This window comes from Mytilus trossulus, chromosome 11 (assembly GCF_036588685.1).
Source record: "Mytilus trossulus isolate FHL-02 chromosome 11, PNRI_Mtr1.1.1.hap1, whole genome shotgun sequence".
NCBI lineage: Eukaryota > Metazoa > Mollusca > Bivalvia > Mytilida > Mytilidae > Mytilus > Mytilus trossulus.
The window spans coordinates 49910474-49936595 of record NC_086383.1 but is presented as its reverse complement, the minus strand read 5'-3'; the positions used below and the strand labels follow the sequence as shown (position 1 = coordinate 49936595).

The window sequence follows — 26122 nt, the reverse complement described above, 5'->3', positions numbered from 1 at the left end:
ATATACAAAATGTAAGTGTATATTCAAAAATACACAACTGGGTCAATGATAAGTTTGAATCTCAACAACAAAGAACAAAGGAAATTCATGGAATCAATTCCTTTTTAAACAAATAGACTTTTGAAATGTTTAAGGAAACTGCATGCAATATATGCAAGCTATAGAAAGTGTTATACATAAAGTACATGTAGATCTAAATTAGTTTAAAGAACAAATAATGAGTAAGATTATGCACTATTAATGAATTATTAATTGATAACTAAATATTTTTGGCAGGCAGATAAAAAAAATCATCTTGAATGTATAAGAATTACCTTTAGTCTTGATTATCCATATTTTCTTACATTTCTACATTGTTATGTTGTGTGACCCTAGCTTGCATCATTGTATTCCAACACAACTTTTCAATCTTTCCCCTCAAACTTTTGAATTTGTGAACTGGAACTTGCTTGCATTTAACATTGCAAAATGTGTGTTATTTGCAAACAGGAATCCAGTTCAAGATAACTTTCCAGGTAGAAAGATTTTCTGGTAGGAATATATAAATAAATTCTGGTCGGAATTTTAAACATGTAGTAGGAAAATAAATAATCAACTCAGATTTTCAAAACAAGAAAAAATCTATACAGACTTTAACAATTCCACCTAGGTAGTAGGATTTTTGAAGTAGGAATATTAAAAAATCCAGTCAGACTTTTGTTCATTTTCCATGTCCGTCTACTTTCTATATAGAATCTTTGAATCTAGGTGGATTCCTACTTCATTCCTACTAGTGTCTGTGTGGAATCCTACTACTTATTTCGTACGGGTGCTTTCAAATCTTTCTGCATGTTTGAACTCGTCGAACTGGAACTTATCAATTATTGGTAATATTAATTATTTAGAAAACAAAAGGTCCTGGAATGGAGACATTTTTAATTATCAACAACATTGTAATATATTAGTTATGAATAAAGTTGAACTCTTTGATTCGTTGTTTTATGTCATGCATGCCCACAAACAAATTGAAAACTGTACCTATACGCCTTATTTTTAGTCCAGATTTGTTATCTTAGAAAGTCTTACTGATTAAAATACTACAATAGGTAACAACTTGACAATTTAGTAGTGTCAATCCTCAGATTATGACCCGTGTATATAGCATAGTAATCCTGAATACACCGTTTGGTGGTGCGCCTGTCAGATGCGTAACGTACAGATAAGGTAATAGGTAACAGGTGAATGTACTATTGGTATCGGTATCGGACTCGACCCGGAACTTCTTCATTAAATTTTGGCAATATTAATTATGTGGAAAACAAAAGGGCCTGGAGTGGTGTAATTTTTAATCTACACCTTTGTACTATATTAGTTAAATATAAAGTTGAATTCTTTGATTCGTCGTTTTTACGTGATGATGGACCTCGTAATTTTAGTATTATAGATATACCGTATGTATACACGTTGCTCTCCCCATTCTCAATACACAACCAAGAATCTCGCAAAATTCGTTTGCAGAACATCAACTTCAAAAAGACAATACTATCAACTTATCCTTCATATTTTGTAATCACTCTCACTTTTTAGATTTCGACCTAGCTGAGAACCACTATTTTTAAAACAGCCATGAGAGTTATGGTTTATTCCTATAAAAACACATATGAAAATATTCTGATCCCCAATTTCATTTTTTGATGAAACAGAGACATAGAGCTATATACAATGATTGTTTTATAAGTTTCTGTATGGGAGAAGCCATTTGTTGTTAAACAGCTGATGATTGTGAATCAAGTCAATCTAGACTTTCCTAAAACCTTACCAGTGGCGGATCCAGAAATTTTCATAAGTAGGGGCCCACTGACTGACCTAAGAGTAAGAGGGGGCCTGCTCCAGTTACCCTTCAGTGATTCCGTATATAAGCAACCAAATTTTTTCCTAAAAAAGGGGGGGCTCCCTGCCCCCTAAATCCCCCTCTGCTTACAGTCACGAGAGTGCTAAATTTGAAAGAAAAAAAATACCTTGAAAAACTAAAATAAATTATCATGATTATTGTGCTTGATTAAGTGCACAAATTTTGTTCTGACTTAGAAAAAAACCCAGACCAAAGATTGGTAAAGTATAGTCTTACTATAAATCCTTCGACATACTCCCTGATTTAAATGGGTTGCACCTAGTGCAAATAATTATGACGTCTTGTAAGGCTATTATATTTTTTTCTTTGACGCCTTACTTCGACTGTCATAATTATTTGGACCATGCTGGTAACACCCTGATTTGCCTTATTTGCTTTTTGACACCCTTAGTGTTCCTCATTGCATGGTGTACAGTTATTATAAGAAATATTAGAAATTGCATGTCTCATTGATTGGGACTCATAAAACCACATCTTCTTATTTCTATTCAACTAATATTGCAAACTGAATGATTAGCATGATTAAAGTCATAATCATCATGATCATGATTATGCGACTTCAAACTAAAAAAAAATATGCATCTGTTTTTTATTACTAAATGCAGAGACATATAATTATATGTCTCTGCTAAATGGCTTGTTTTAATCATTAAACTTATATATACCAAAACTTTTTTCTATAGAAAAGTCTTTAGTTTGTCCAAATTTAGATTTATTTTAATTGTTTCCAGCCAACAATTTGCTGCTAAATGTTTTTCATATACAATTACCTTAGTGTGACCTTTCTCGTGTGTAATTTCTTTTCTAAATTCTCTGTAACATACATGACACATGATATACAATGTACATGTATTCAACTCTATGACTCACTTAAACCAATTAAATCTTTGAAAATTTAAAAAAGAAAAATGAATGTTAACATGGTTAACACTTCTAATAAAAGACAAACAATTGAATTTACATCATGAACATATATCATGAATATTCAAATTAGGAGTACAAAACATGAAAACTATTAAAACTTCTTGGTTCTAATTAACTTTTATAATTTGAAGCAACTATTTATGAAAGTGAATATAAAAATTAAGTTATAATTTGATCTCACTTTTTCAGGTTGTTTGGATCATTTTCTTTCTTTCTATTTTAGGTTTTTATCCAGCTGCACAATCAGGCTATCCTAGCAGCCGTAGTCAAAACAGACATAAAACTTATCATCCTGTCTATCAAGCCTTACAAGTTAATAAAGGGTATACAAGACAATTTCCAAGATATTTTTCTCCAGGTAATGTGAAATATAGTATATATTCAGGGTTCTAAGACCGACATCTATGTGTTCCAGCTAGGATTCAGGACATAGATTGATTGATAGGTGTTGAATGCCACTTTCAGGGTTTAATATTGGGCTATTTTGTGGCGGTTAGTATTTATTGGTAAAGAAAGTTTGAGAGTGCAGTAAGAAGCACCCCCCTTTGTTTCTATTTCTTATTTCTTTCTTTTTTAAACCACTTTTAAACACCACTTTTAGGCTATTTAAAGTTGGCCTGTTTTTATACGCCCGTCTAAGACGGAACATATTATGGGATAAGGTTGTCCATGCATCTGTCCAGCGTCAACACTTTGGACAATTACTACATGTACTAAAAAACACTTCTACCAACTTTTATGAAACTTTGTTGAATTGACGTAAGCTCTCTTTCAATTTTTATAAATTTCAGATTTTTCATTCCCGTGTTATGAAGTTTTATCCTTAAAAAAGGGTAATTTTCTAGTTTTCGGACAATAATTTAAAAATGTTTCCATCAACTTGGTGAATTGTTGAAAGGTCAAGTGAGCTTTTCTCATCACTTGGCGTCCGCCGTCCGTCGTCTGTAAACTTTTACAAAAATTTTCTCCTCTGAAACTACGGGGCAAAATTTAACCAAACTTGGCCACAATCATCATTGGGGTTTCTAGTTTAAAAAATGGATATCAAAACAAGACAAAATTATTAATACACTCAGGCACATTGTGTGCAAAATGTAGTATACAAAATAATAAATTGGTCAATAAATATTACAAATAAAAAATAACACAACCCTTTTATCAAAAAAGAAGTTTTCAGTATTTGTGAAGTAAGTTCAGGATAGTTCTAGCGTAGAATAAATTTTTTTAACATTTTTTCATGTGTGGCATGACCCTGCCAACCAACAAAGATGGCCACCATGGTCATGATGGTTAAAAATAGAACATAAGGGTAAAATGTAGTTTTTGGCTTATAACTCTGAAACCAAAGCATTTAGAGCAAATCTGACAGGGCTTAAATTGTCTATTAGGTCAAGATCAATCTGCCCTGAAATTTTTAGACAAATTATACAATCCGTTTTTGGGTTACTGCCCCCAAATTAGTAATTTTAAGGAAATTTTGCAGTTTTTGGTTATTATCTTGAATATTATCATAGATAGAGATAAACTGTAAACAGCAATAATGTTCAGCAAAGTAAGATCTACAAATAAGTCAACATGACCAAAACTGTCAGTTGACCCAATAAGGAGTTATTGCCCTTTATAGGAAATTTTTAACCATTTTTCTAAAATTTTAGTATTCTTTCAAAAAATCTTCTTCTCTGAAACTACAAGGGCAAATTAAATTAAACTTGGCCACAATCATCATTGGGGTATTTAGTTTTAAAAATGTGTGGCGTGACCCTGCCAACCAACCAAGATGGCCACCATTAACAAAAAAGTTTTTATTTTCCTTTGAAAAAAATATGCCTAACAGCAGCACTAAAAGTGTGGATGTGGTGAAACAGAAGGTCACATGATAGCTGATACCATAATGCCATATGTTTTTGAAATAAATGTAAAATATTTCAGATTCAAATATATTCTGGGTAAATAGAACTATCTAATTGCATACTACATGTTATTGTGATTTGTTAAAATATGCAATTTCTATGATCATGATCAACAATTTAAAACAATGTTCTTATTGGTGTTGTACATGTATGATAACTGTATATGAACTTCGAAGACAACTCAATGCCTCTGTGGTATCATGATAGCTTGTTCACTATGAGTATTGGAGGTAATGGGTTTGAACCATGGCTTGTACATGTTCATACCAAAGACTTTAAAACTGGTACTTGCCTTGTTTCTACTAAAGCACACAGAATGTCCTGTTATTCATATTGTAGATATTTATTAGGTGTATTTAATTAACACTTAAAAAAAAGATGCATTTTTTAAGGGTTTGTTTTATTTTAAATTACAGAAAATTCCAAGACTACAACAGGTATGTAAACCTTTAACGCTAATGGTATTGGTAAAGTGTATGAAAAATTAAATGTGAAAAGTGAAAACTTTTAGTTATAAATTTAAGGCCTGAGACCACAGTTATTTTGTAGTGCATTTCTTTAAGACAATAAATGAAAATTTAAAAAAATCCCACCTGGGCTTTCTGAATTATATTTTTACAGTGTGTTGTACTTCTTACTTTTGTATTACTTTTGGGACAAATTATATCAAAATTTTAGAAAACTCAATTAGCTTGTACTCAAAATATGTTCAATTTTATATTAAGGGGGTCTTGAAAGCTTTTGACATCTTTCGAAATGCTAATTTTTTACAATTTTTTAGGTTGCCCAAATCAAAGGACAACAACTGTGTACTCGAACCGGTTTACACAATTTCTTACAACTTTTCTGAGCTGCAATTGCTCCAAACAATCTGTATAAATATGATCTATAGTATAATAAAACATTAATAACATTTTCAGTTTCATGTTCTTTGAACTAAAATAGTGTTATACAACTTTCTAGACCAAATTGTAGCAGTGAGTATGATGTACCCAAACAGTAACAGTAAAAGGTGTTATTTTCTCGGAGTGTAAATTTACACTTATATTTGGGAATAGAACAAAATCGCCAAAATAAATTCTGCCAATTAAAACACCACTTGCAAAGGTAATGATAAAAGTTTTGAATCCACCAACATCATAAATAACTACCAAAATATTTCGTATATTTTATTCAATGAAAATCCCAGAAATTGTACAAATGTGAAAATAACCTGCTATACAGTTATTGTATCATTAACATTTTTACATAAATGACCAGGCATGCTCAATACATTAACTTAAGGTGATACCTAACACTACAGGGAGATAACTCTGTAAAGTCAGCTAAAAGTTTTAATAACATTGTGTTGTAAAAGGAATATTAAGCTTCTCTATGATCAAAATTGGTGTTTGTCAAACTTGCTATATAACCAGTGTAATTTTTCTGACAAAACGGTTGGTTCAAAATTTTTGAAATTTTTATATTTTTGATAAAGGGTCAAAGTAATTACTTTGACAAAATTTTATGAAAAATGAGCAAGCCAAATTAATTTAAGTGCAAGTGTTGGGTACCACCTTAATATACATATACTTAATTTTGTGCAGGTTCTAGCAGATATGGCAATGGTTATAGAAGCAACAGTGGTTCTGGAACGTATGTTAAATCTAAGACTTATAGCAAATCTAGGAACTATAGAAAATCTAGACACTATAGCAGATCAAGGAACTATAGAACATCTAGGACTTATAGAAAATATGGGACTTATAGGAAATTTGGAAACTATGTGAAATCTGGAAGTTATGTAAATTCTGGAAATTATGTAAATTCTGGAAGTTATGTGAAGTCTGAAAATATTGTGCAGTCTAGTGGGGCTAGTGATAATGGAGGTAACATTAATTAATATTGACTTACTGTTAGCATGGAAAATTTCCACACTGCTCTATTTTTTGGTTGCTTATTTCACAATTACCTAAATTGCACTCCAATATACCACACACCATAACATTCATGACATTAGTTTGTGGGAAATAATGATGGGTTTTTTAAAGGAAAATAATTGGTCATATGTAAATGCTACCCTTTGTAATATTTGTATGCAATGAAAAAGCAGACTAATCACAACAGGAAAAATATTCCTTTTTTGCAGATGGCTAAAAAAAAATGAAACAATTGAAATAAAAAAAATAACAAAATACATTCAACAATACAGGCTAAGAGGATAGATACTGCAAAATCAAAAGTAAGAATACCTCTATCTCATCACTTGGCATTTGTCATCCTTTGTCTGTCCTCCTCTGTTGTCTGTTATTGTTTTCCATCATCGTCTGTCGTCGGTTGTGTGTTGTCATTAAATTTTACAAACATCTTCTCCTCTGAAATTACTGGGCCAAATTTAACCAAACTTTACCAAAATCATCAATAGGCAATCTAGTTCAATTTTTTTTTCATGATGACCCCTTCCAGCAACCAAGATGGCAAACATGGCTTAAAATAGAACATTGGGGTAAATGCAGTTTTTGGCTTATATCTCTGAAACCTAAAAGCATTTAAAGCAAATCTGACATTGAGGTTAAATTGTTTATCAGGTCAAGATCTATCTGCCCTATAATTATCATACAAATTGGACAGCCTGTTGTTGGGTTACTGCCCCTGAATTGGTAATTTTGGGGAAATTTTGCATTTTTTGGTTGTTACATGTATCTTGAATATAATTATAGATAGAGATAAACTTTAAACAGCAATAATTTTCATCAAAGTAAGATCTACAAATAAATCAATATGACCAACATGGTCAGTTTACTCCTAAAAAGAGTTATTGTCCTTTAATTTTTAACAAATTTTTCGTAAATTTTTGTAATCTTTAACAAAAGTCTTACCCTCTGAAACAACTGAGACAAATTTAACCAAACTTATCCCTAATCAGCATTATGATATTAAGTTTAAAAAATGTGTACAATGACCCTGCCTTTCAACCAACATGGTAGACATGGCATATGGGTAAAATGCAGTTGTTGGCTTATATCTCTGAAACAAAAGCAAAAGTATATGAAGATTGCATTTATTTATGCATCAATTGTAAATAAAAATATCAGGTGAGCGACACAAGCTCCCGGAGTGAGTTGGACTCTCTAATTTTTGTCTAATGCTATTTAACAGTGGTACCAACATGGTAGACATGGCATATGGGTAAAATGCAGTTGTTGGCTTATATCTCTGAAACAAAAGCAAAAGTATATGAAGATTGCATTTATTTATGCATCAATTGTAAATAAAAATATCAGGTGAGCGACACAAGCTCCCGGAGTGAGTTGGACTCTCTAATTTTTGTCTAATGCTATTTAACAGTGGTACCAACTGTGTCTACATCAGCAACACACCAGTTTACTTACGGAACAACTGCAACACTTTCCTGTATGGTACTTGCTAGCCCTGCAGCAACATCAGTTTCCTGGTCAAAATACAATAGTCAGAATCAGTTAGTGGCTATCGATATGTCTACGAATAGCAACCAGAAATTTCAAGGATCGACTGTAGGAAGCCCATCATTGATCATATCAAACACGGTTTCTGGTGATGCAGGAAGATATGTATGCTCTGCTACGAATGCTGCAGGTACGGGTAGTTCTGGCACTACAACATTAACGATCACTGGAGGTTAGTTAAAAATATAATCAATATACTCATCATAGATACCATTTGATATATACACAATATAGTTCATTGATTTTAAGATCCAATATATCCTATTTATGAACATTTCCAGAAGTTTATCGATGAAATGTATAATCAGATATTCATGTTACAAAATGATGGTATACTTTTCATAAATATAACATAATTTGTACATTTAGGTGCAGGATACTAATATTTGTTCTAAAATATCAATGATGTCATTGTTAAAGTAATCTTTATTAAATTGGAGTTATCTTCCTTTGTTTATAATTTTTGTTGAATACACTACTACCAATGCAATGTTTAATTTTGCTTCCCACTGATAAATTAAAGCAATATTTACCTAGTGCTTGCAGTGCTTTCAAGCACTTTGATTGTTTGGTGCTATTTTACAGAGGTCCCAGCAGTGTCTACTCTAGCAACACATCAGTTTACTTACGGGACAACTGCTACACTTTCCTGTACAGTAAACGCTAACCCTGTGGCAACATCAGTTTCCTGGTCAAAATACAATAGTCAGAATCAGTTAGTGGCTATCGATCTGTCTACGAATAGCAACCAGAAATATCAAGGATCGACTGTAGGAAGCCCATCATTGATCATATCGAACACGGTTTCTGGTGACGCAGGAAGATATGTTTGCTCTGCTACGAATGCTGTAGGTACTAGTAGTTCTGGCACTACATTAGAGATCGCTGGAGGTTAGTTAAATATATAATCAATAATTTCATCATAGATACCATGCTTAAAATGGTAATTAACTTTTCAAAACACTAGATTATGGATAGGGCATGTATAAAGGAATCTAAAGAGCAAAAAAAATATATAGGTCACCATGCTTGTCTTCAAGATATTAGCCATTGAAAATGTGGCGGGAAAATATTCTCTCTTGACCTATTATAGCTTTATCATTGACAAGTTGAAGTTCTCAAAAACTGTTAAAAAGTAATTAAAATTTTATAAGACTTTTACCGATGGCTTATCATTATACATGTAAAAGATTTTCAAAAAGAAAAATGGGGGTCACCAGGGAAATTTTTTCAAGGCATTCAAATGGATAAAACCAGAGGATTCCGAAAATCTGACAAAAAATCTAAAACATGACGAGCCAGCTTCCTTAACCGACACATTTTGATGGTCTCAAATTATGCCTATCCTTGCAGAAAAAAACTTGAGTTTTCTGACACCCTGCTTAATCCCATATTTTTTTTCGGTCCCCCAGTGTCGGATTACACAGGTTACACTGCATTGCTTAAAATTTTGAACTCCAGATGGCAGCACCTTTTTGTCTAAAATGACTCATCATTGATGCTAAAAACAATAAAGGCCAAAATAGAACGAATTGAGTTCTGAAATGTTTTGCCAAATACAGCTAAGATTATCTATACTTGGGGTAGAAAATCTTTTATACTGTGTGATGCGTTTTCAGATTGATCACTTGACAACTTTCTGTTTACCAAACACTTGTATGATTTAACATATGATAGCCAAGTTGAAAATTTTCGTCACATTTTTCTTAGGAACTACAATACAAGGATTTCTGAAATTTGGTTTCAGGATTTATATAAGTCAGCTATACCGTGTGATGTGTTTTCAGATTCATCACTCGACAATTTCCTGTTTACCGACCACTTGCATATTTTTACACTATTTATATTATCCACTTGCGGCGGGGGTATCATCAATGAGCAGTAGCTCGCAGTTTCATTTGTTTGTAATTGTTTGTGCAAACAGAAATTAACAATGTATATTTAAAATTTCCTGTTCTTATCAAATGCTTTAAAATACATTTGGCTTTTTTTCTGTTTTTGTTGTAAATTGTAAATAAATGGTAGAAATGAAATGAAAAGTCTTGAAGATTTTTCTAAAACTATTTAGTTTTAATCCTATTTTTTCATATTTTTTTTCAGGTATTCCAGAAGTTGTAATTCCACTTAATCAGTACTCCGTAGACTATGGTAGTTCAGCAACTATACCATGTACTGTCACAGCCAATCCAACTTATACCAATGTTCAGTGGAAAATAATCGTAAACGGACAGGAACAAAATGTTGATATTCAAAATGCTAAATATTCTGGTGGTACTGTAAATTCACCATCTCTAGTTATTGCAAATGCTCAACACGGAGATGAAACATTTTACATTTGTACTGCATCCAACATAGTTGGAGAAGGGAGGAGTAATCAGACCTTTTTGGAGGTTGGAGGTAAGGTTATTTCAGTCTGTTTATTTAATTTGTGGACAGCAGGCTTAACTCATTTTATTAGGAAGGCACATTTATCATATTTCCATGACAACTGTTAATTTTGAAACTACTACACATTTAGAAATAGAAATTATTGCAAGGTTTTTTCTATTTTGAAAAATGCAACTGGGTCACATTTAAATGATTAAAGAACTCACATTTAAATATCTTATACATGTACATATATCTGTATGTCATGTATATAGATTTTCCTGAAATTGCAATATCATTCAATATTGCTTTTTAGCTCACTCAAAAAAAGTAAGTATGACCAAAATGGTCAATTGACCCCCCCTAAGAAGTTATTGTCCTTTATAATGGATTTTTAACAATTTTCATAAAATATGTAAATTTTTACTAACATTTTCCACTGAAACTACACGGACAAGTTCATTATAGAAAGAGATAATTGTAAGCAGCAAGAATGTTCAGTAAAGTAAGATGTACAAACACATCACAATCACCTAAACACAATTTTGTCATGAACTGTCTGCTTCCTTTGTTTAATTCACATATACCAAGGTGAGTGACACAGGCTCTTTAGAGCCTCTAGTTTAGTTCATTCTTCTAAAATTGCAATAATGAATGCATACAAAATTTTCTAAATGTACATTTAAGTACAGTTATTTTGTGGAGTGTTCAAAACTGAAGTCAGCTAAAGTCATGAAATTGAAAATGTCTCCAATATGTACATGATTAAGGTGACTAAGATATGATGCTGTGGAGATATGGATATTGAGTCTTCCACTGTGACTGTTTCTTTTTGTATATTTTTCAGAAAAAGTTTGTAGATTATACTGTTCCAATGGAGGTACCCTAAATTCATTAGGAGCTTGTGTTTGTGTAGGGGGCTGGACAGGGACAAATTGTGATGGTAAGAGGAGAAAGATATCGGAGGGACATTTTAAATTATGAATAAAAAGTAATGCCATATGGCTTAAAAAAAAGCAAGACCGATAACATGTAAAACCATGAAAATAAATGTTCAACAAATGTCAAACTTTCCATAGGCTTGTAAGCAGACCTCGGCAAAACCATAAAATTAGATATCCATGAACACACAAGTTTTCCTTTATCCACGAAAATTGACACCCGTGAAAAATAAATGAATCCACAGTATGTGTCAACTTTCTACTTATTTTTACAGTTTCTCCGTGTCAAAGGCATAACTGTGGAGGTGAAGTGTGCAGTGTTACAGATGCTGGACAAGTCTCTTGTGGATGCTGTAATGGTAATTTGTTTTCTACATTTATTGGCTATTATATAGGTTTAGATTAAAATAAATTGAGCAAGAGCTACTACTGTTGTAAATACGGCGCGAACACACCGCAGGAACGTCACTTTGGTCTTATATTGTAACGTCAAGACTTTGTGACGTATCACTTGTATACTTGGGCATTATATAGATCGATTACATTATTAGAACATGCAACGTTTTTATTCCTTAATTCACGTATTCCCGACATTTTGGTGCCGTGCCCAATGGATTTGAATAAGCTGAAATCGATAAGGAAAGCGAACAGAAGTGTAGACATTTGCGGAAAATCGACGATTTGAAAAACGAAGTGGAGTTAGCCAGGGTAGATCTTTTAGCGACATTCGAGAGTGTGGAACAGAAGAAGAAACTTTTAGAAGATTTGAATCAACAAATTATAAGTGCAATCGATGCAGAGGATATTGAAGAAGAAATTCTCAACACAGATGAGTATACTTTAGATTTAGAAACTATACTAAAACACTTGCGTATATTCATACAGAGTTTAGACAATTCCAACAATCATACAAATCAACAGTCAACTTCATCATATCAAACATTAAATTATGAAGCGCCACCTTTCATTCCAACCTCATGTATTGAAAATCAACAACAGAGCTATATCGCACCGTCATTGTCAACGTTTAGCAATCAAACACACCATCTTCCGAAATTAACTTTGCCCAATTTCAGTGGAAATATTATTTAATGGCAATCTTTCTGGGATTCTTTCGAATCGGCAGTACATATGAACCCTAGTCTACCAGATATTCAAAAGTTCAACTATTTAAAATCGCAACTCTGAGGTGAAGCTTCACATACAATTGATGGGTTGGCATTGACAAACGCTAATTATAAGGAGGCAATCAACGTATTAAGAGATCTAGAAAGATACGGACAATCGAATAAAATCATACAAGCACACATGAAAGCATTGCTAGACATTACACCCGCAAATAATGATTTAGCCAGTTTACACATATTTTATGATCGCATAGAGGCATCAGTACGCGGATTGGAAGCGTTAGACCAATCGCAAGACACTTACGGCACATTACTGGTTCCAACAATTTTGAGCAAGCTTCCCGGAGAAGTAAGGCAACATCTAGTACGAGATCACTGATCAAATACATGGATTTTATCAGATTTACGCAAATCTATTCAGAATGAGATCAATATTATCGAAGCAGGTCAGGATTACGGTATCCGACAAAGCTTTTCCACCACGCCTACATGTACGTTTCTCGTAGAAACGCATGAATCTTTCGAAAAAGAACTATATACGCCAAGAAGAGTCGATTATTTAAACAGTAACCAACATGATCTAACCGTGAGACCATGTATATACTGTCAAGAAATTCACGCACCTGTGAACTGTACTCGGATTACAGACACAAATGAACGAGTGGAAATCGTAAAACGCAGCAATCTTTGTTTCAATTGTCTCGGTGCGCACTGAGTCAGTGAATGTTACTCTAGACATGTATGCCATCATTGCAAGAGAAAACATCATTCTAGCATATGCTATGAATCAATGGTTGATAACAGAAGTAAAAATGTCCAAAGTGGAACTTACATGAATCAAATCGCAAATCGTACCAAAACCGACGAACATGAACACAAGCATTTTACGGAATCATCACAATCCTTAAATGTTAACATTGTGCATGACAAAGAAAGAAAAACAGACACATCAAATCACACATTGCAAAAGCCACATTCTACCGTATTATTAAAAACAGCAGTTGCACCCGTTTGTTCCGATAGTATAAGTATTGACGCAAATATACTTTTTGATGAAGGTGCGCAACGTTCGTTCATAACAGAAGATCTTGCTATGAAACTAAACCTGAAAGTTGACAACACAGAAACTATACAACTATCATGCTTCGGACACTGGCAATACTATACAACAGCTAGGTAAAGGTACATTACTGGTCAAGACAGAGACGAAACAGAAAATACCAATTGCTGTACTTGTCGTACCGAAAATAGCCGTTCCGTTCAAAAATCATATCTGCAAATTAGACTTGACTGAAAACAAGTACATGTATTTACAAGGAATAAATCTGGCTCATCCGATCACAGACGAAGGTATATTCGAAATTGACGTTTTGATAGGAGCAGATTACTATTGGCAGTTTGTTGGAGATAAAATCATCGGCGGAGATGGACCTACAGCAGTAAAATCAAATCTAGGCTACCTTCTATCCGGTCCGTTAAAGGAAACAAGTATTGGGAAAGCTTATGACAATACAATAAAGAACAAAAAGCAAAGAAGTTTCGTTCGAAGAATTGATAACGAGGGATGTAACAGAAAAACAAAACATTACATACCGCACCACCGAGCTAGAAAAAAAGAAGATACGTAGGAACAAACTACCGTACAAGTCATTCAACCGTCCAAGATGAATCTACCAGCAAATCGAGATGATAAAGAACAGATGTGAACTGTTAACTACCCCTTTTTATATGAACTGTGAATCGTTATTTAAAAGTGTTAAAGTGTCAAATTTTAATACCACTATACAAAGACAGTTATTATTTTCTATACATATATAGAGACTTTAATTTTCAAGCGTAAATATTTTTAATTTGAAATTTCTTATTCACATTTGAGATTGTATTGTATATAGAATTTTAACTTTTTGCGGCCCCCAGAATGTTGTAAATACGGGGCGAACACACCGCGGGAACGTCACTTATATTGTAATGTCAAGACTTTGTGATGTATCACTTGTATACTTGGGCATTATATAGATCGATTACATTATTAGAACATGCAACGTTTTTATTCCTCAATTCACATATTCCCGACAACTACCCTTTGTTTTGCCATGTTGAAGAGCTAAGTGCCCAAATTCCTTTAAGGAATGACTGTAATTTTTTTTCTATCTATGGAGAAATAACATAAAACATTTGGTGCACACTGAATAATGCGCATATCGGGTTATTTAATAGTGTGCACCAAATTTTTTATGTTATTTCGAATAGACGGAATAAATATTACAGTCTTCTTTTATAATTTAATTCTAAATTTCATTTTACACCGTAGAAAACCATGAAAAAACATTGATGAAGTCACGGTCACATGACTAAATTATGTTTATGGGCTCATAACAAAATAATGGTAACCAATCAGAAGATGCGTTACATCCCAAATTAAATTATTCAAAAGTGAACCAAATGCAACTTGTTATACTGAGTTCTAGACTTCAAAACCCTTTTCTAAACAATTTTTATTTCTAGCTGTCTGCTCTCATTTCTACAACCTAGTTAGGATACCTGCGTATCCCATACTTGCCAACTGTCACTATTTGCAGGGGATTTCCTCCATGAAAGTTCCCAAATGTAAATTTTGAAAGAGCAATTTTGTCCACAATCTTAAACAAAACAGTTAATTTATAACTGCTGTAGGCTATCAAAAGTACAAAGAAGACAAAAAACAACATTAAAATGCATTGGAAGGCCCCAGACCACAAGAGTCCTCTTTCATGTAAAACCCCCATGGGCATTTTGAAAAGTTGGCAGGTGTGGTATCCAATGTTTCAATCTGGTTAATTATATATAGTTATGACCTCCAAAACTATGCAAAGGGAGTTAACTCAAACTTAATTTATATGGTTTGAAAACTATCTATTGCAGTAGCTCAAGTATGTATGGAAGAGCAACTTTAAGATTAGCATTATAATAAAACTGCATGGTTCAACAATTCATTTAGGGGCCTTTAGATGACTGTGTGCAAGGAAACATTGGTTTATTGATTTCTAGAATAAATAGGAAAGACAAGAAATGATAATTAACGGGTAATGTCGCAATTCAATGTATATGTTCCAGACTGTACGCGTAAGGTTCAGACTGTATACGTATACTTGTACGGTGCGACCATACGCATACAGTCAGACCGTATGAATATACACATATGGTCAAGTATATATGAGCTGACAATACAAGTTACTAGATCAAATGGGTTAAATCTAAACAAAATTAACATTACTCACAATCTTTATGTTTAGTTTTACTTATAATATTGATACATTGTACAATTACACGGATAAAATAAACAAATGAACAATTGAAATTAAATACTTGACGTTTAATTGTATATATCTTGATCCTAATTACTCTGAAACCAATGTTACACTTGCTACCACGATAACGTACTAATATTTTTTACATTTACATTTTTGCAGTTTGTGTATGTTTCTTAGTATTTTCATTTTTTTGTAAAGTTGCTAAATATTCTAAAACAATTGTTCTCCCACACTATATTTACTTCCGATATTTTCAATTTTAGTGATCATAATTCAATTATTTTACTGAGTGATCGACATGCTAAATACATGAGATTAACAATCAATTAGCGTGAATATTTAAATCATTAAGATATAAAGTTTTTATTTTAATTACAATTAAACTTTTTTATATAAGTCAATTTGAGAGTTAAGTAAAATTGATCTGTTATTTGCATTTAATTACCTTTGCCAACTTCTAAATATTAGTCAGACCGTTCGCATATGGTCCGACTGTATGAGTATTTTAATAAAGTACGCATATGGTCCATACCGTACGCGTACGCTCCAAATACTCATACGGTCTGTAACATATATATCTCTACTATTTATAAAGTTGTTAGGGAAATGTAGAAGTTGTTGGCTTGTAATTTAGATTGTCTATTTTATTGGGAAGCAGTTTTCCGGCAGGAAAGACAGTTTCAATTATTGAATACAGACATTCAAAACTATTACAAAATACACATGCAGAATTTCACTAAATTGCATGATCTTTTTTAGTAGCATGAGGTCTTTCTCGTCATTGCATGTTTCATCTGTTTTTGACATTCGTTCCAGAGTTGGCAAAACCCGGGTTTTATGAGTATTGCCCAGCCCAGTGGGAAGTACTGGGAAAACCCGGGTTTTACTGGGTTTTAGTGGGTAATACTGGGCATTACTGGAGAATACAATATACTAGTCTGAATTTTATAGAGGAGCAAGTGATTGAACACATATGTTAAACATTTAAGATATATATAACCTTTTTGTTTGTCTTGATTGGTAAAACTAAATATAAAGCAAAAAACTTTTTTTTAAATAAATATAACTCCTATTAAGAATAAACAATTTAAATCATGTAATAAAAATTACATATACATAATGTAAATGTTCTGTCACTAATTAGTAAGTAATCATTCAGATTAGAATGCAGATCTGTTTATGTAACAATAATCAGCCCTTTCAAATCTTTAAGTGTTAATGGCATGACCCCTTAGGGTGTTTATTAAGCAATATGTATGTACAATATTCACAATTCACTTAAACATTGCAATAACTATTTTTTTCATGTTTTCAAGTATGGTTATTGAAACATTATGCTTGGTAATTAACAAGGTTTCCTTAAATGTGCAAATCTTGTATTCTGTCTACATAGAAGGGAATGAAATTGAATTTTTCATTCTTTTAGAAATGACTGTCAATGGTCATCTATATAAAAAGTATATATTTAGCTATACTACTATGAAACTATGCCAAGACTTTACTTTTTTGTGTTAAAATGAGCTTAAAAAATCATATTGCCCAGTAATGCCCAGTATTTCTCATTTCTTGGAGTATTGCCCAGCCTGGGAAAATCCGGGTTTTCCCACCTGGGAATTCTGGGGCGGGTAATACTTTGCCAACCCTGATTTTTTTTCAGTTTAAATTTAGTAACAAGAATGTATATATTTTTTTAGCTGATCCATGTGGTTTGATGAATTGTAATAATGGAACCTGCAAAGTTGACCCAACAACTAAACAAGCATACTGTGAATGTATTGGTAACTTCATTGGAAGAAACTGTGAAAGTAAGGAAATATACTAAAAAATATTTATATAAAGATATGTGTTATGATTGCCATGGAGACAATTTCTGGTATTCATTTAGGACCAAAGGATAAAATTGTGAACAACAATTGCAATTGAAAAAAAACATATATGGCAAAGTCAAACAAGATCAATTTAAAAACTTTGTAATAATATGTATTATTCATTTAACCATTCATTGAGGATTACCACATGGTCCAATGAATTTGTTCTTTTGTACAAATATATATATATTTATTTTGATTTACAAAAATCATTATAATAAACAATTTACTTACTTACTGTATTTATTTCTGATTTCAGTCTCTCCATGTGATAATCCTGCATCTAGTTGTTTCCATGGTGGTAGTTGTTCGTTACTGGCAGATGGAAATATCACATGTAGCTGTCCTGATGGATTCTCAGGTGATCGGTGTGAACGTAAGTACTAGGATTAGAAATTATGGATTCTCAGGTGATTGGTGAGAACCTAAGAACTAGGATTTGAAATTATAGATTCTAAGGTGATGGTGTGAAAGTAAGAACTAGGATTAGAAATTGTGGATTCTCAGGTTATTGGCGTGAATGTATGAAGTAGGATTAGAAATTATGGATTCTCAGGTGATCGGTGTGAACATAAGAACTAGGATTTGAAATTATAGATTCTCAGGTGATGGTGTGAAAGTAAGAACTAGAATTAGAAATTGTGGATTCTCAGGTTATTGGTGTGAATGTAAGAAGTAGGATTAGAAATTATGGAATCTCAGGTGATCGGTGTGAACCTAAGAACTAGGATTTGAATTTATGGATTCTCAGGTGATTGGTCTGAATGTTAGAAGTAGGATTAGAAATTATGGATTCTCAGGTGATCGGTGTAAAGGTAAGAAGTAGGATTAGAAATTATGAATTCTCAGGTGATTGGTCTGAATGTTAGAAGTAGGATTAGAAATTATGGATTCTCAGGTGATCGATGTGAATATATGTACTAGGATTTTAAATAACTGATTCCCAGGTGATTGACTAGTATTAGAAATTATAAAACTGCTATTGTTTTTTGCTGTTGGTTGCAATTGTTGCAACTTTTTCACTCATGATTTCTTTAATACTGCTGTCAAACATCAAATTTATAAAACTGTTTATGTGTTGCATGAAAAAATTGAAACGTCCTCAACATTCAACTTGTATATATTCAGAACTTAAACTGATGGATAATTGTGAAATAATTTTCTTATTCCAGATTTGATAAAGGAATGATACAAATATAAAATTAACTTAATAATAACCTATTTTATGCTAGGCCTTTGCACAGAGTTTGAAATATTAAGATATAGCTACCCAGCTACATAATTTTTGACTCTTGAGCTAACCAATCATTGGTCTTACTTTGTAATGCTTATGGCTCGTAGAAAATATATACAGTCTTTATATTTGAGTTGAATGCACCTGCCACATGCAAAATACAAACTCAGAACCTTAGTTTTGGCAAGCTAGTAGTAAAGTACTTTATTAGACCACTTCTCTAAGGAGACCACTTTTAAAACTGAAGAAATTTTAACTCCCCAAAATTGGATCATTTCTTTATATAATAATTTCAAATTTTATTTAGTCAGTGCATGTAGAAGTGGAGCTATTAATTGTGGACCTGGTACATGTTATACAGCTAATAGGACTGCATATTGTGACTGTCCTCCAGGATTCTTAGGAGATCGATGTCAAAGTGAGTACAATACTACAAATAACAATATAAAAATAAAAATAAGGACACTTTATAGCCTGAATACATGAATATGTGATTTCATGGTTTTGCAAAAGTTAGCACACAATTAGATTGAAATAGTCTTATTTGTAAAACATTTAAATTCATAGTTCACCTGTACCCCTGAAAACCATGAAAATTGGTATCTGAGCAATAAAAATGAATCAAAAGTAAATGATGTTGACAGGTGGTTTGTCGGGATTAGTTTCCTTGCCCTTGTGTAGATTGCAGTGGTAATGGACAGTGTCCATTTAACAGTACAACTGGACATGCTATGCGATATTTTAATAATTGGTTATTTTTCAGATGATCCTTGCTCAGGTGTAGATTGCAGTGGTAATGGTCAGTGTCAGTTTAACAGTACAACTGGACAGGCTATGTGTATGTGTAATGGACAATTCAGTGGAAAGTCTTGTGAAAGTGAGTTCTTAACTAAAGGAAGTTTATAGAACAATAAAGCAAAAATATATGAAATTTATTTTTATGCCCACCTACGATGTATTCAAGTTCTTATTTACATCCCTAGCATTAATATACTGCATAACATTACACTGAAATGCTCAGTTCAAAGTGATATTTACTATTGATTTCAGTCTCTCCATGTGACAACCCTGCCTATAGGTGTTTCCATGGTGGTAATTGTACATTACTGGCAGATGGAAATATCAATTGTAGCTGTCCTGATGGATTCTCAGGTGATCGGTGTGAATGTAAGTACTAGGACAAGAAATTATGGATTCTCAGTGGTGGGTGTGAACGTAAGAACTAGGATTAGAAATTATGGATTCTCAGGTGATGGGTGGGAACGTAAGAACTAGGATTAGAAATTATGGATGTGGGAGGAATGATGCAAAAATGACACTTCATGATATCCTGTTTTATACTAGGCCTATGTACAGAGTTGAATTTTAAATTGCAAGATGTAACATTGTGTAGGTAGAAATATCACATTATAACTACTCAGACACAACATTTTGACTCTTTAGCTAACCAGTCATTGGTCGAACTCCTTAATGTATATGGCTGGTGGAAAATTTTCAAATTCCAAATTTAAAGTCTTTGTATTTGAGTTGAATGTACCTGCTACATGTCAAAAACAAATTCCAAACCTAAGTTTTTACAAGCGTTATACAGTAGTACAAATATAGAAATAGACCACTTGGCAAAGGAAACCCATTTAAGAATTGAAAAAGTTTTAACTCCCCAAAAATGGATCATTTTCTTTATATAATAATTTCAAATTTTCATTTAGTCAGTGCATGTAGAAGTGGAGCTATTAATTGTGGTCCTGGTACATGTTATACAGCTAATAGGACTGGATATTGTGACTGTCCTCCAGGATTCTTAGGTGATAGGTGTCAAAGTGAGTATAATACTACAAATAACAATATAAAATATGGAGATGTGGTATGATTGAAAATGAGACAACTCTCCATCAAATTTCAAGTTCAATTGAAAATAAAAACTACCAAAAAATGTTTATTATATAACTTCTGACCAATCAGAGAAGGGTTTCTTACAATGAAATATCTGAAATGAGGGGAATGCACAAATGTTGCTGTGTGAGGGCTGAATAGCCAGTCAGATTTAAAACCCAGGAACTGTATGGTTAGCAATAAAAGGTTTTTATTTTATAGAATTTAAAACAATTCAATGGATCAATAAATTTTTCAAAGAACAATAAGTTCTAAATTTGAAATTTGTTTAAACAAGGGACAAGTCAAACTTGTAAAGAAATATTTTGATTAAACTCAAATCTTTATTAATAGCTTTAATGTTGAGTTTTATCAGAAATGATGCTTATATTTGGCAAAGGTAGAATTTAAATGCTTGGGCCAAATCAATCATAGAATTTCACTACATTGTATATTATCTTTTTTTTAGTAGCATGAGTCTTTTTTATCTTTGATTATGAATTTTAATATAAAAAAAACATCTTTCATGTGTAATTGCATAAAAAGATTCAAAATGATATAAATAGATACTATTGTTGAAAAAAACTATTTTTTAATTTAATTAAAATTTAGTCTTTATATTTTCAGATGATGCATGCAGTTTGATAAATTGTAATAATGGAACCTGCAAATTTGATCCAACAACTAAACAAGCATACTGTGAATGTATTGGTAACTTCATAGGAAGAAACTGTGAAAGTAAGGAAATATACTAAAAAATAATTATATACTTATATGAGGACATTGTATGATTGCCATAGAGACAAATGAAAATTGGTCCTCAACAATGATTAAAACAGGAACTGTACAGTTAGCTATATAAGGCTCTTATATATGATAGAATTTAATTCAATTCAATGGATAAATTAATTTGTCTAAAAATAATTCTAAAATTTGAAATTCTATTAATATAAGGGTTTAACTTCTAAGGAAATATTTTAGTTAAACTCAGATTTTAATTAGGCTTTGAGGTTGAGTTTTATCAGCAATGACACTTATATTTGGAAAAGGGAGGACTTAAGTTTCTAATTTCTAACCCTCTTAATAATTTTTCTGGTGTTAACAAATAGTCACTGGAATTACTATACCATAATTAATATTTTTTTCATTTAATACATGTACCTTTCAAGGAATCTGACTAGTTTGATCGAAGCAAATAATGTATTCAAGTAAGGCCAGATTTTTTTTTATTTAAAAAATTTACAATTTGCGGATTTTGTTCATATCCGTTATAGGTAACTGTTTATAATTTCGTTATTTCATGTATAACAGTGGTTGCCAATCAGAGATATTTATTCAAGAGTTTGAAAAATTATGTACATGATATAAGCTTATTTTACACTTGCCTATACACCCTGCAGTATGAAGTACTGGACTCACCCGCCCCAGTTTTTTTACAAATCTGAATGAAAATCTACTAATTAATTTTAGTTGGCCTAATTTAAAAGCTTTAGAAAATTAAAATTGCAAAGTCAAACCAAATCAAAAAGTCTTGCCGATAAAACTATTTGCTCTAGTTGTACAGAAGGCTAAGACTTATTTAGACAAAATTAAGAAGGATAAGGCTATCTTTCTCTGGAATTAAGATTCAAATTAATAATTAAGGATGTACTTAGGTGAGGTTAGCTGAAAATTAATAAATCAAGAATTTAAAATTGATACTATAAACTGGTAGAGCATTCTTAAGGATAAAAATAAGCTAAAAATATTGATAGGTCATGGACCTCCTTTTCAAGATATTTGAGATTTAAAATATGGCGGGAAAAGGCTTACTCGAACTTTTTCCTTATGTCTGCATTGGTATTACTTGTGTCCCAAAACAAAAGAAAGAAAATTAAGAATCTTCTAAAACTTTGATAAATTACTTTCCATGAGCTGTTTAGTTTTATATGAAAAAATAAAAGGGTGTTATGGGACAAAATATTTTACCTTGTTTTGTAAGGAAAAGTACATCTTTAAGACATGATATTGTGAATAATTTATATTGAATAATAGGTAAAAGGTGACTCATTGGTCCATAAATGGTCAGGTGTATTTTGTATGTCTGGTTTCATTTTGTACTCATATATACTGTAAATTCAGAAATTATTGTGTGCATTTATGATTGCAATTTTGTAGTTTTAGACTAAATTACAATTTTTATTTTTAAGATTTTGAAAAAAATCAAGTTTTATTCATATAAAATATTTCGAAATGCAAGTATAAATTATTGCGTTTACAACTCTGTCTCATTTTTCACAATAATAAAAACCTCCCAATAATTTCTGAATTTAGGCCAATTAAAATTAATTGCTAGATTTTCATCCCTGCCCCCCCCCCCCCCCCCCCCCCCCCTCTGAAATCGTCCCGCGCTGACTTTTTTTATTTAACAAGAATACGATTTCTGGATTTTGTTCATGTCCGTTACCGGAAATCATCGATAATTTCGTTTTATTCAACATTTCCTGTTTCAAATTTCGTTTAAATTGTTTTTCTTCGAGTAATATAACGAAATGATTGAGTCGACATATTCTGCTGCTCTATGATGACAACATCATCTACCGAGAATAAAGATTGATAACGAGAAAGGCATGAAATATTCAAGTAACGAGTAAAACGCCTTGTCATTTAACGCAAATTGCGGTTACATCACAAGTGAATCAAAAACCGTGTTTTTTTCTTTATTTATACGATTACTTCGTGTCAGGAAGTTTGGACTGTGAATGATATCCAAAGTTCAAAAATTGTAGAACAAATTGGTACAAAAAAACGACTGCATTTAAGAAATTGACACAAGCACGAGTTTGTTTGATTTATGACCGTATATTTAGAAAAAAAGTTGACAAACACGCATTTGAATTCCCTTATATTAACCCATGGCTGTTGTTTTTGTTGACAAACACCAAACACCCTCTGTATCTGTCCCAATACCCTCAATTTAGTTATTAAACAACAACTACTTTTTGGTTAAGGTTCATCATAAGGAATTAAAAAATATGGCGATGTTTATACCTCAACATTTACTATGAGTACAGACAAACTGGTACATCTAGGAAAGTTTTAAGGCCTTATATCAAGAGCAAAGGTCAGGAATGGACAGGAGTGGCACTGCTAAAAAACAAAATGGGATTTTTGCAAAGTGACAACAAGTGTAAAGCTGACATTTTAAAGGACCAATTCCAGTCAGTATTTACCAAAGAAAACCTAAATAACTTTCTAGATAAAGGAAAAAGTCCATACTCCACCATGAAGGACGTAAAAATTAGTATCAACGGAGTCCACAAATTATTAAAAAACTTGAAACCGCATAAAGCTACTGGTCCCGATTCAATACCAGCCTTTTTACTGAAAGCAGCAGCAGAACAACTTGCTCCTATACTCACAGACCTATATCAAACATCATTGAATACTGGTGGAGTCCCGCAAGATTGGAGAGATGCCAATGTAGTTCCACTTTTTAAAAAAGACGAAAGGCACCTAGCATCTAACTACAGACTAGTATCTCTAACTTCCATCACATGTAAGGTCTTAGAACATATTGTACATAGTAACATTGTACATAGGACCACTTTGAAAAAAATAAAATACTAACTGATGCACAACACAGATTCCGCAAAAGACAATCATGCGAATCCCAACTAATCGTAACCAACAACGACATTGCATCGAAAGTAAAAAATAACGGCCAAGTAGTCATCATCCTGCTTGACTTTGCAAAAGCATATTTGACAAGGTACCACATCATCACCTCCTACACAAGCTGGAATACTATGGCGTCAATCCCAAAACCAATAAATGGATTCGCTCCTTATTATTTATTATTATTTACAATATTTATATAGCGCATTATCTAATTAAAAATTACTCTAAGGGCTTCCTACATAACAGAAAGCAGAGCGTGATATTAGAGGGTGCAGTCTCTTCACAAGTACCAGTACTCTCTGGTGTACCCCAAGGCACAGTCCTTGGTCCATTACTGTTCCTGGCCTACATTAATGACATGCCAGAAACAGCATCGACATCAGAGATCAAATTGTTCGCGGATGACAGCCTTCTCTTTCGTACCATCACCAACCAAGCTGACAGTAAACTTCTTTAAACGGACTTAACAGCATTGGAAGACTGGGAAAACAAATGGCAGATGAGTTTTAATGCCAAAAAATGCCTTGTCATAAGAATATCCCCCAAAAATAGACCAGTGATACAAACATCGTACCATCTTCACAGTCATACTCTAGGCACACAGGAAGCAAGTAAATATCTTGGAGTAACCATCAGCAACAACCTAACATGGGATAAACACATAGATAATACAGTAGGCAAAGGAAACAGAACGTTGGGATTTAAACGTAGAAACCTCAAAGGCTGTACAAAACCTGTAAAGGCAGCTGCATATGTGTCCATGGTAAGACCTGCAGTGGAATATGCAAGCACAGTATGGGACCCAACTGCCCAAAATAAAGGCAATTGAACAAGTTCAGAAAAGAGCTGCACGATTTGTGAATAACAACTTCACAGACCGAACACCTGGCTGTGTCACAAATATGGTAAAAAACCTAAAGTGGGAAAGCCTCGAAGAACGGAGGAAAACAAATAGATTATGCATGGTATTCAAGATTCAGCATGAATTTATAGATATAGACCGTCACCAATATTTGACCTCGAATGATAACCGGACCAGAGGTAAAAACCGCTTCTTCCAAGAAAGAACAGGTACAGACACCTACGGCCGATCTTTCTTCCCGAGGACAATCGGGGACTGGAACAACCTACCAACAACAGTTACAGCGACCAACACCGTTGAGAGATTCAGAGCTGCCCTGAAGGCATGCTCTGAAAGGAAGTAGGAAATACAGTTGTAAATAATTTTAATTGTATATTTTTTTTGTGAACGTTTTGAATGTAATTTGTAAATAGCCAAGAGAAATCTTTCTGTGTTGCCCAACACTGCATAAACTTTTCGCGCGGAACCATTAACATTCAGCAATGAATCCGGTTCCTTACCTGGAAGAAGAAGAAGGCATGGCAGGAACTAGATATATAAAAGTTATATGAAGTCTACAGTCTACATAGTAAATCAATACTACTCACAACATGTATTATACCAGGGGAGATTCTCAAACCACTTTCCAAACTTAGTTTATTTAAGCACCTTCTGCAGGAACGAAAAAACTGGATAGCAAAATCTAGAAAAGTTTATAATTTGCTAAAACATA

The 26122-nt window shown here is 32.8% G+C and overlaps 1 protein-coding gene across 3 annotated transcripts in view; it reads left to right on the top strand.

The window, feature by feature from the left end:
- The window catches only part of LOC134691278 (neurogenic locus notch homolog protein 1-like), a 61253-nt gene that overhangs the window by 10489 nt on the left and 24642 nt on the right, over window positions 1-26122 (top strand). Inside the window, exons 2-16 of one of the 3 annotated variants that reach the window (XM_063551711.1) lie at window positions 3039-3173; window positions 5142-5162; window positions 6312-6593; window positions 8053-8361; window positions 8775-9080; window positions 10290-10586; window positions 11404-11499; window positions 11773-11856; window positions 17609-17719; window positions 18042-18158; window positions 19324-19434; window positions 19780-19893; window positions 20067-20183; window positions 20726-20836; window positions 21516-21626. In XM_063551711.1, the coding sequence (XP_063407781.1) occupies window positions 3039-3173; window positions 5142-5162; window positions 6312-6593; window positions 8053-8361; window positions 8775-9080; window positions 10290-10586; window positions 11404-11499; window positions 11773-11856; window positions 17609-17719; window positions 18042-18158; window positions 19324-19434; window positions 19780-19893; window positions 20067-20183; window positions 20726-20836; window positions 21516-21626 (2322 nt within the window). The remainder of the gene's footprint in view (window positions 1-3038; window positions 3174-5141; window positions 5163-6311; window positions 6594-8052; window positions 8362-8774; window positions 9081-10289; window positions 10587-11403; window positions 11500-11772; window positions 11857-17608; window positions 17720-18041; window positions 18159-19323; window positions 19435-19779; window positions 19894-20066; window positions 20184-20725; window positions 20837-21515; window positions 21627-26122) is intronic. The other 2 variants (XM_063551712.1, XM_063551713.1) reach the window with 2 other exon arrangements.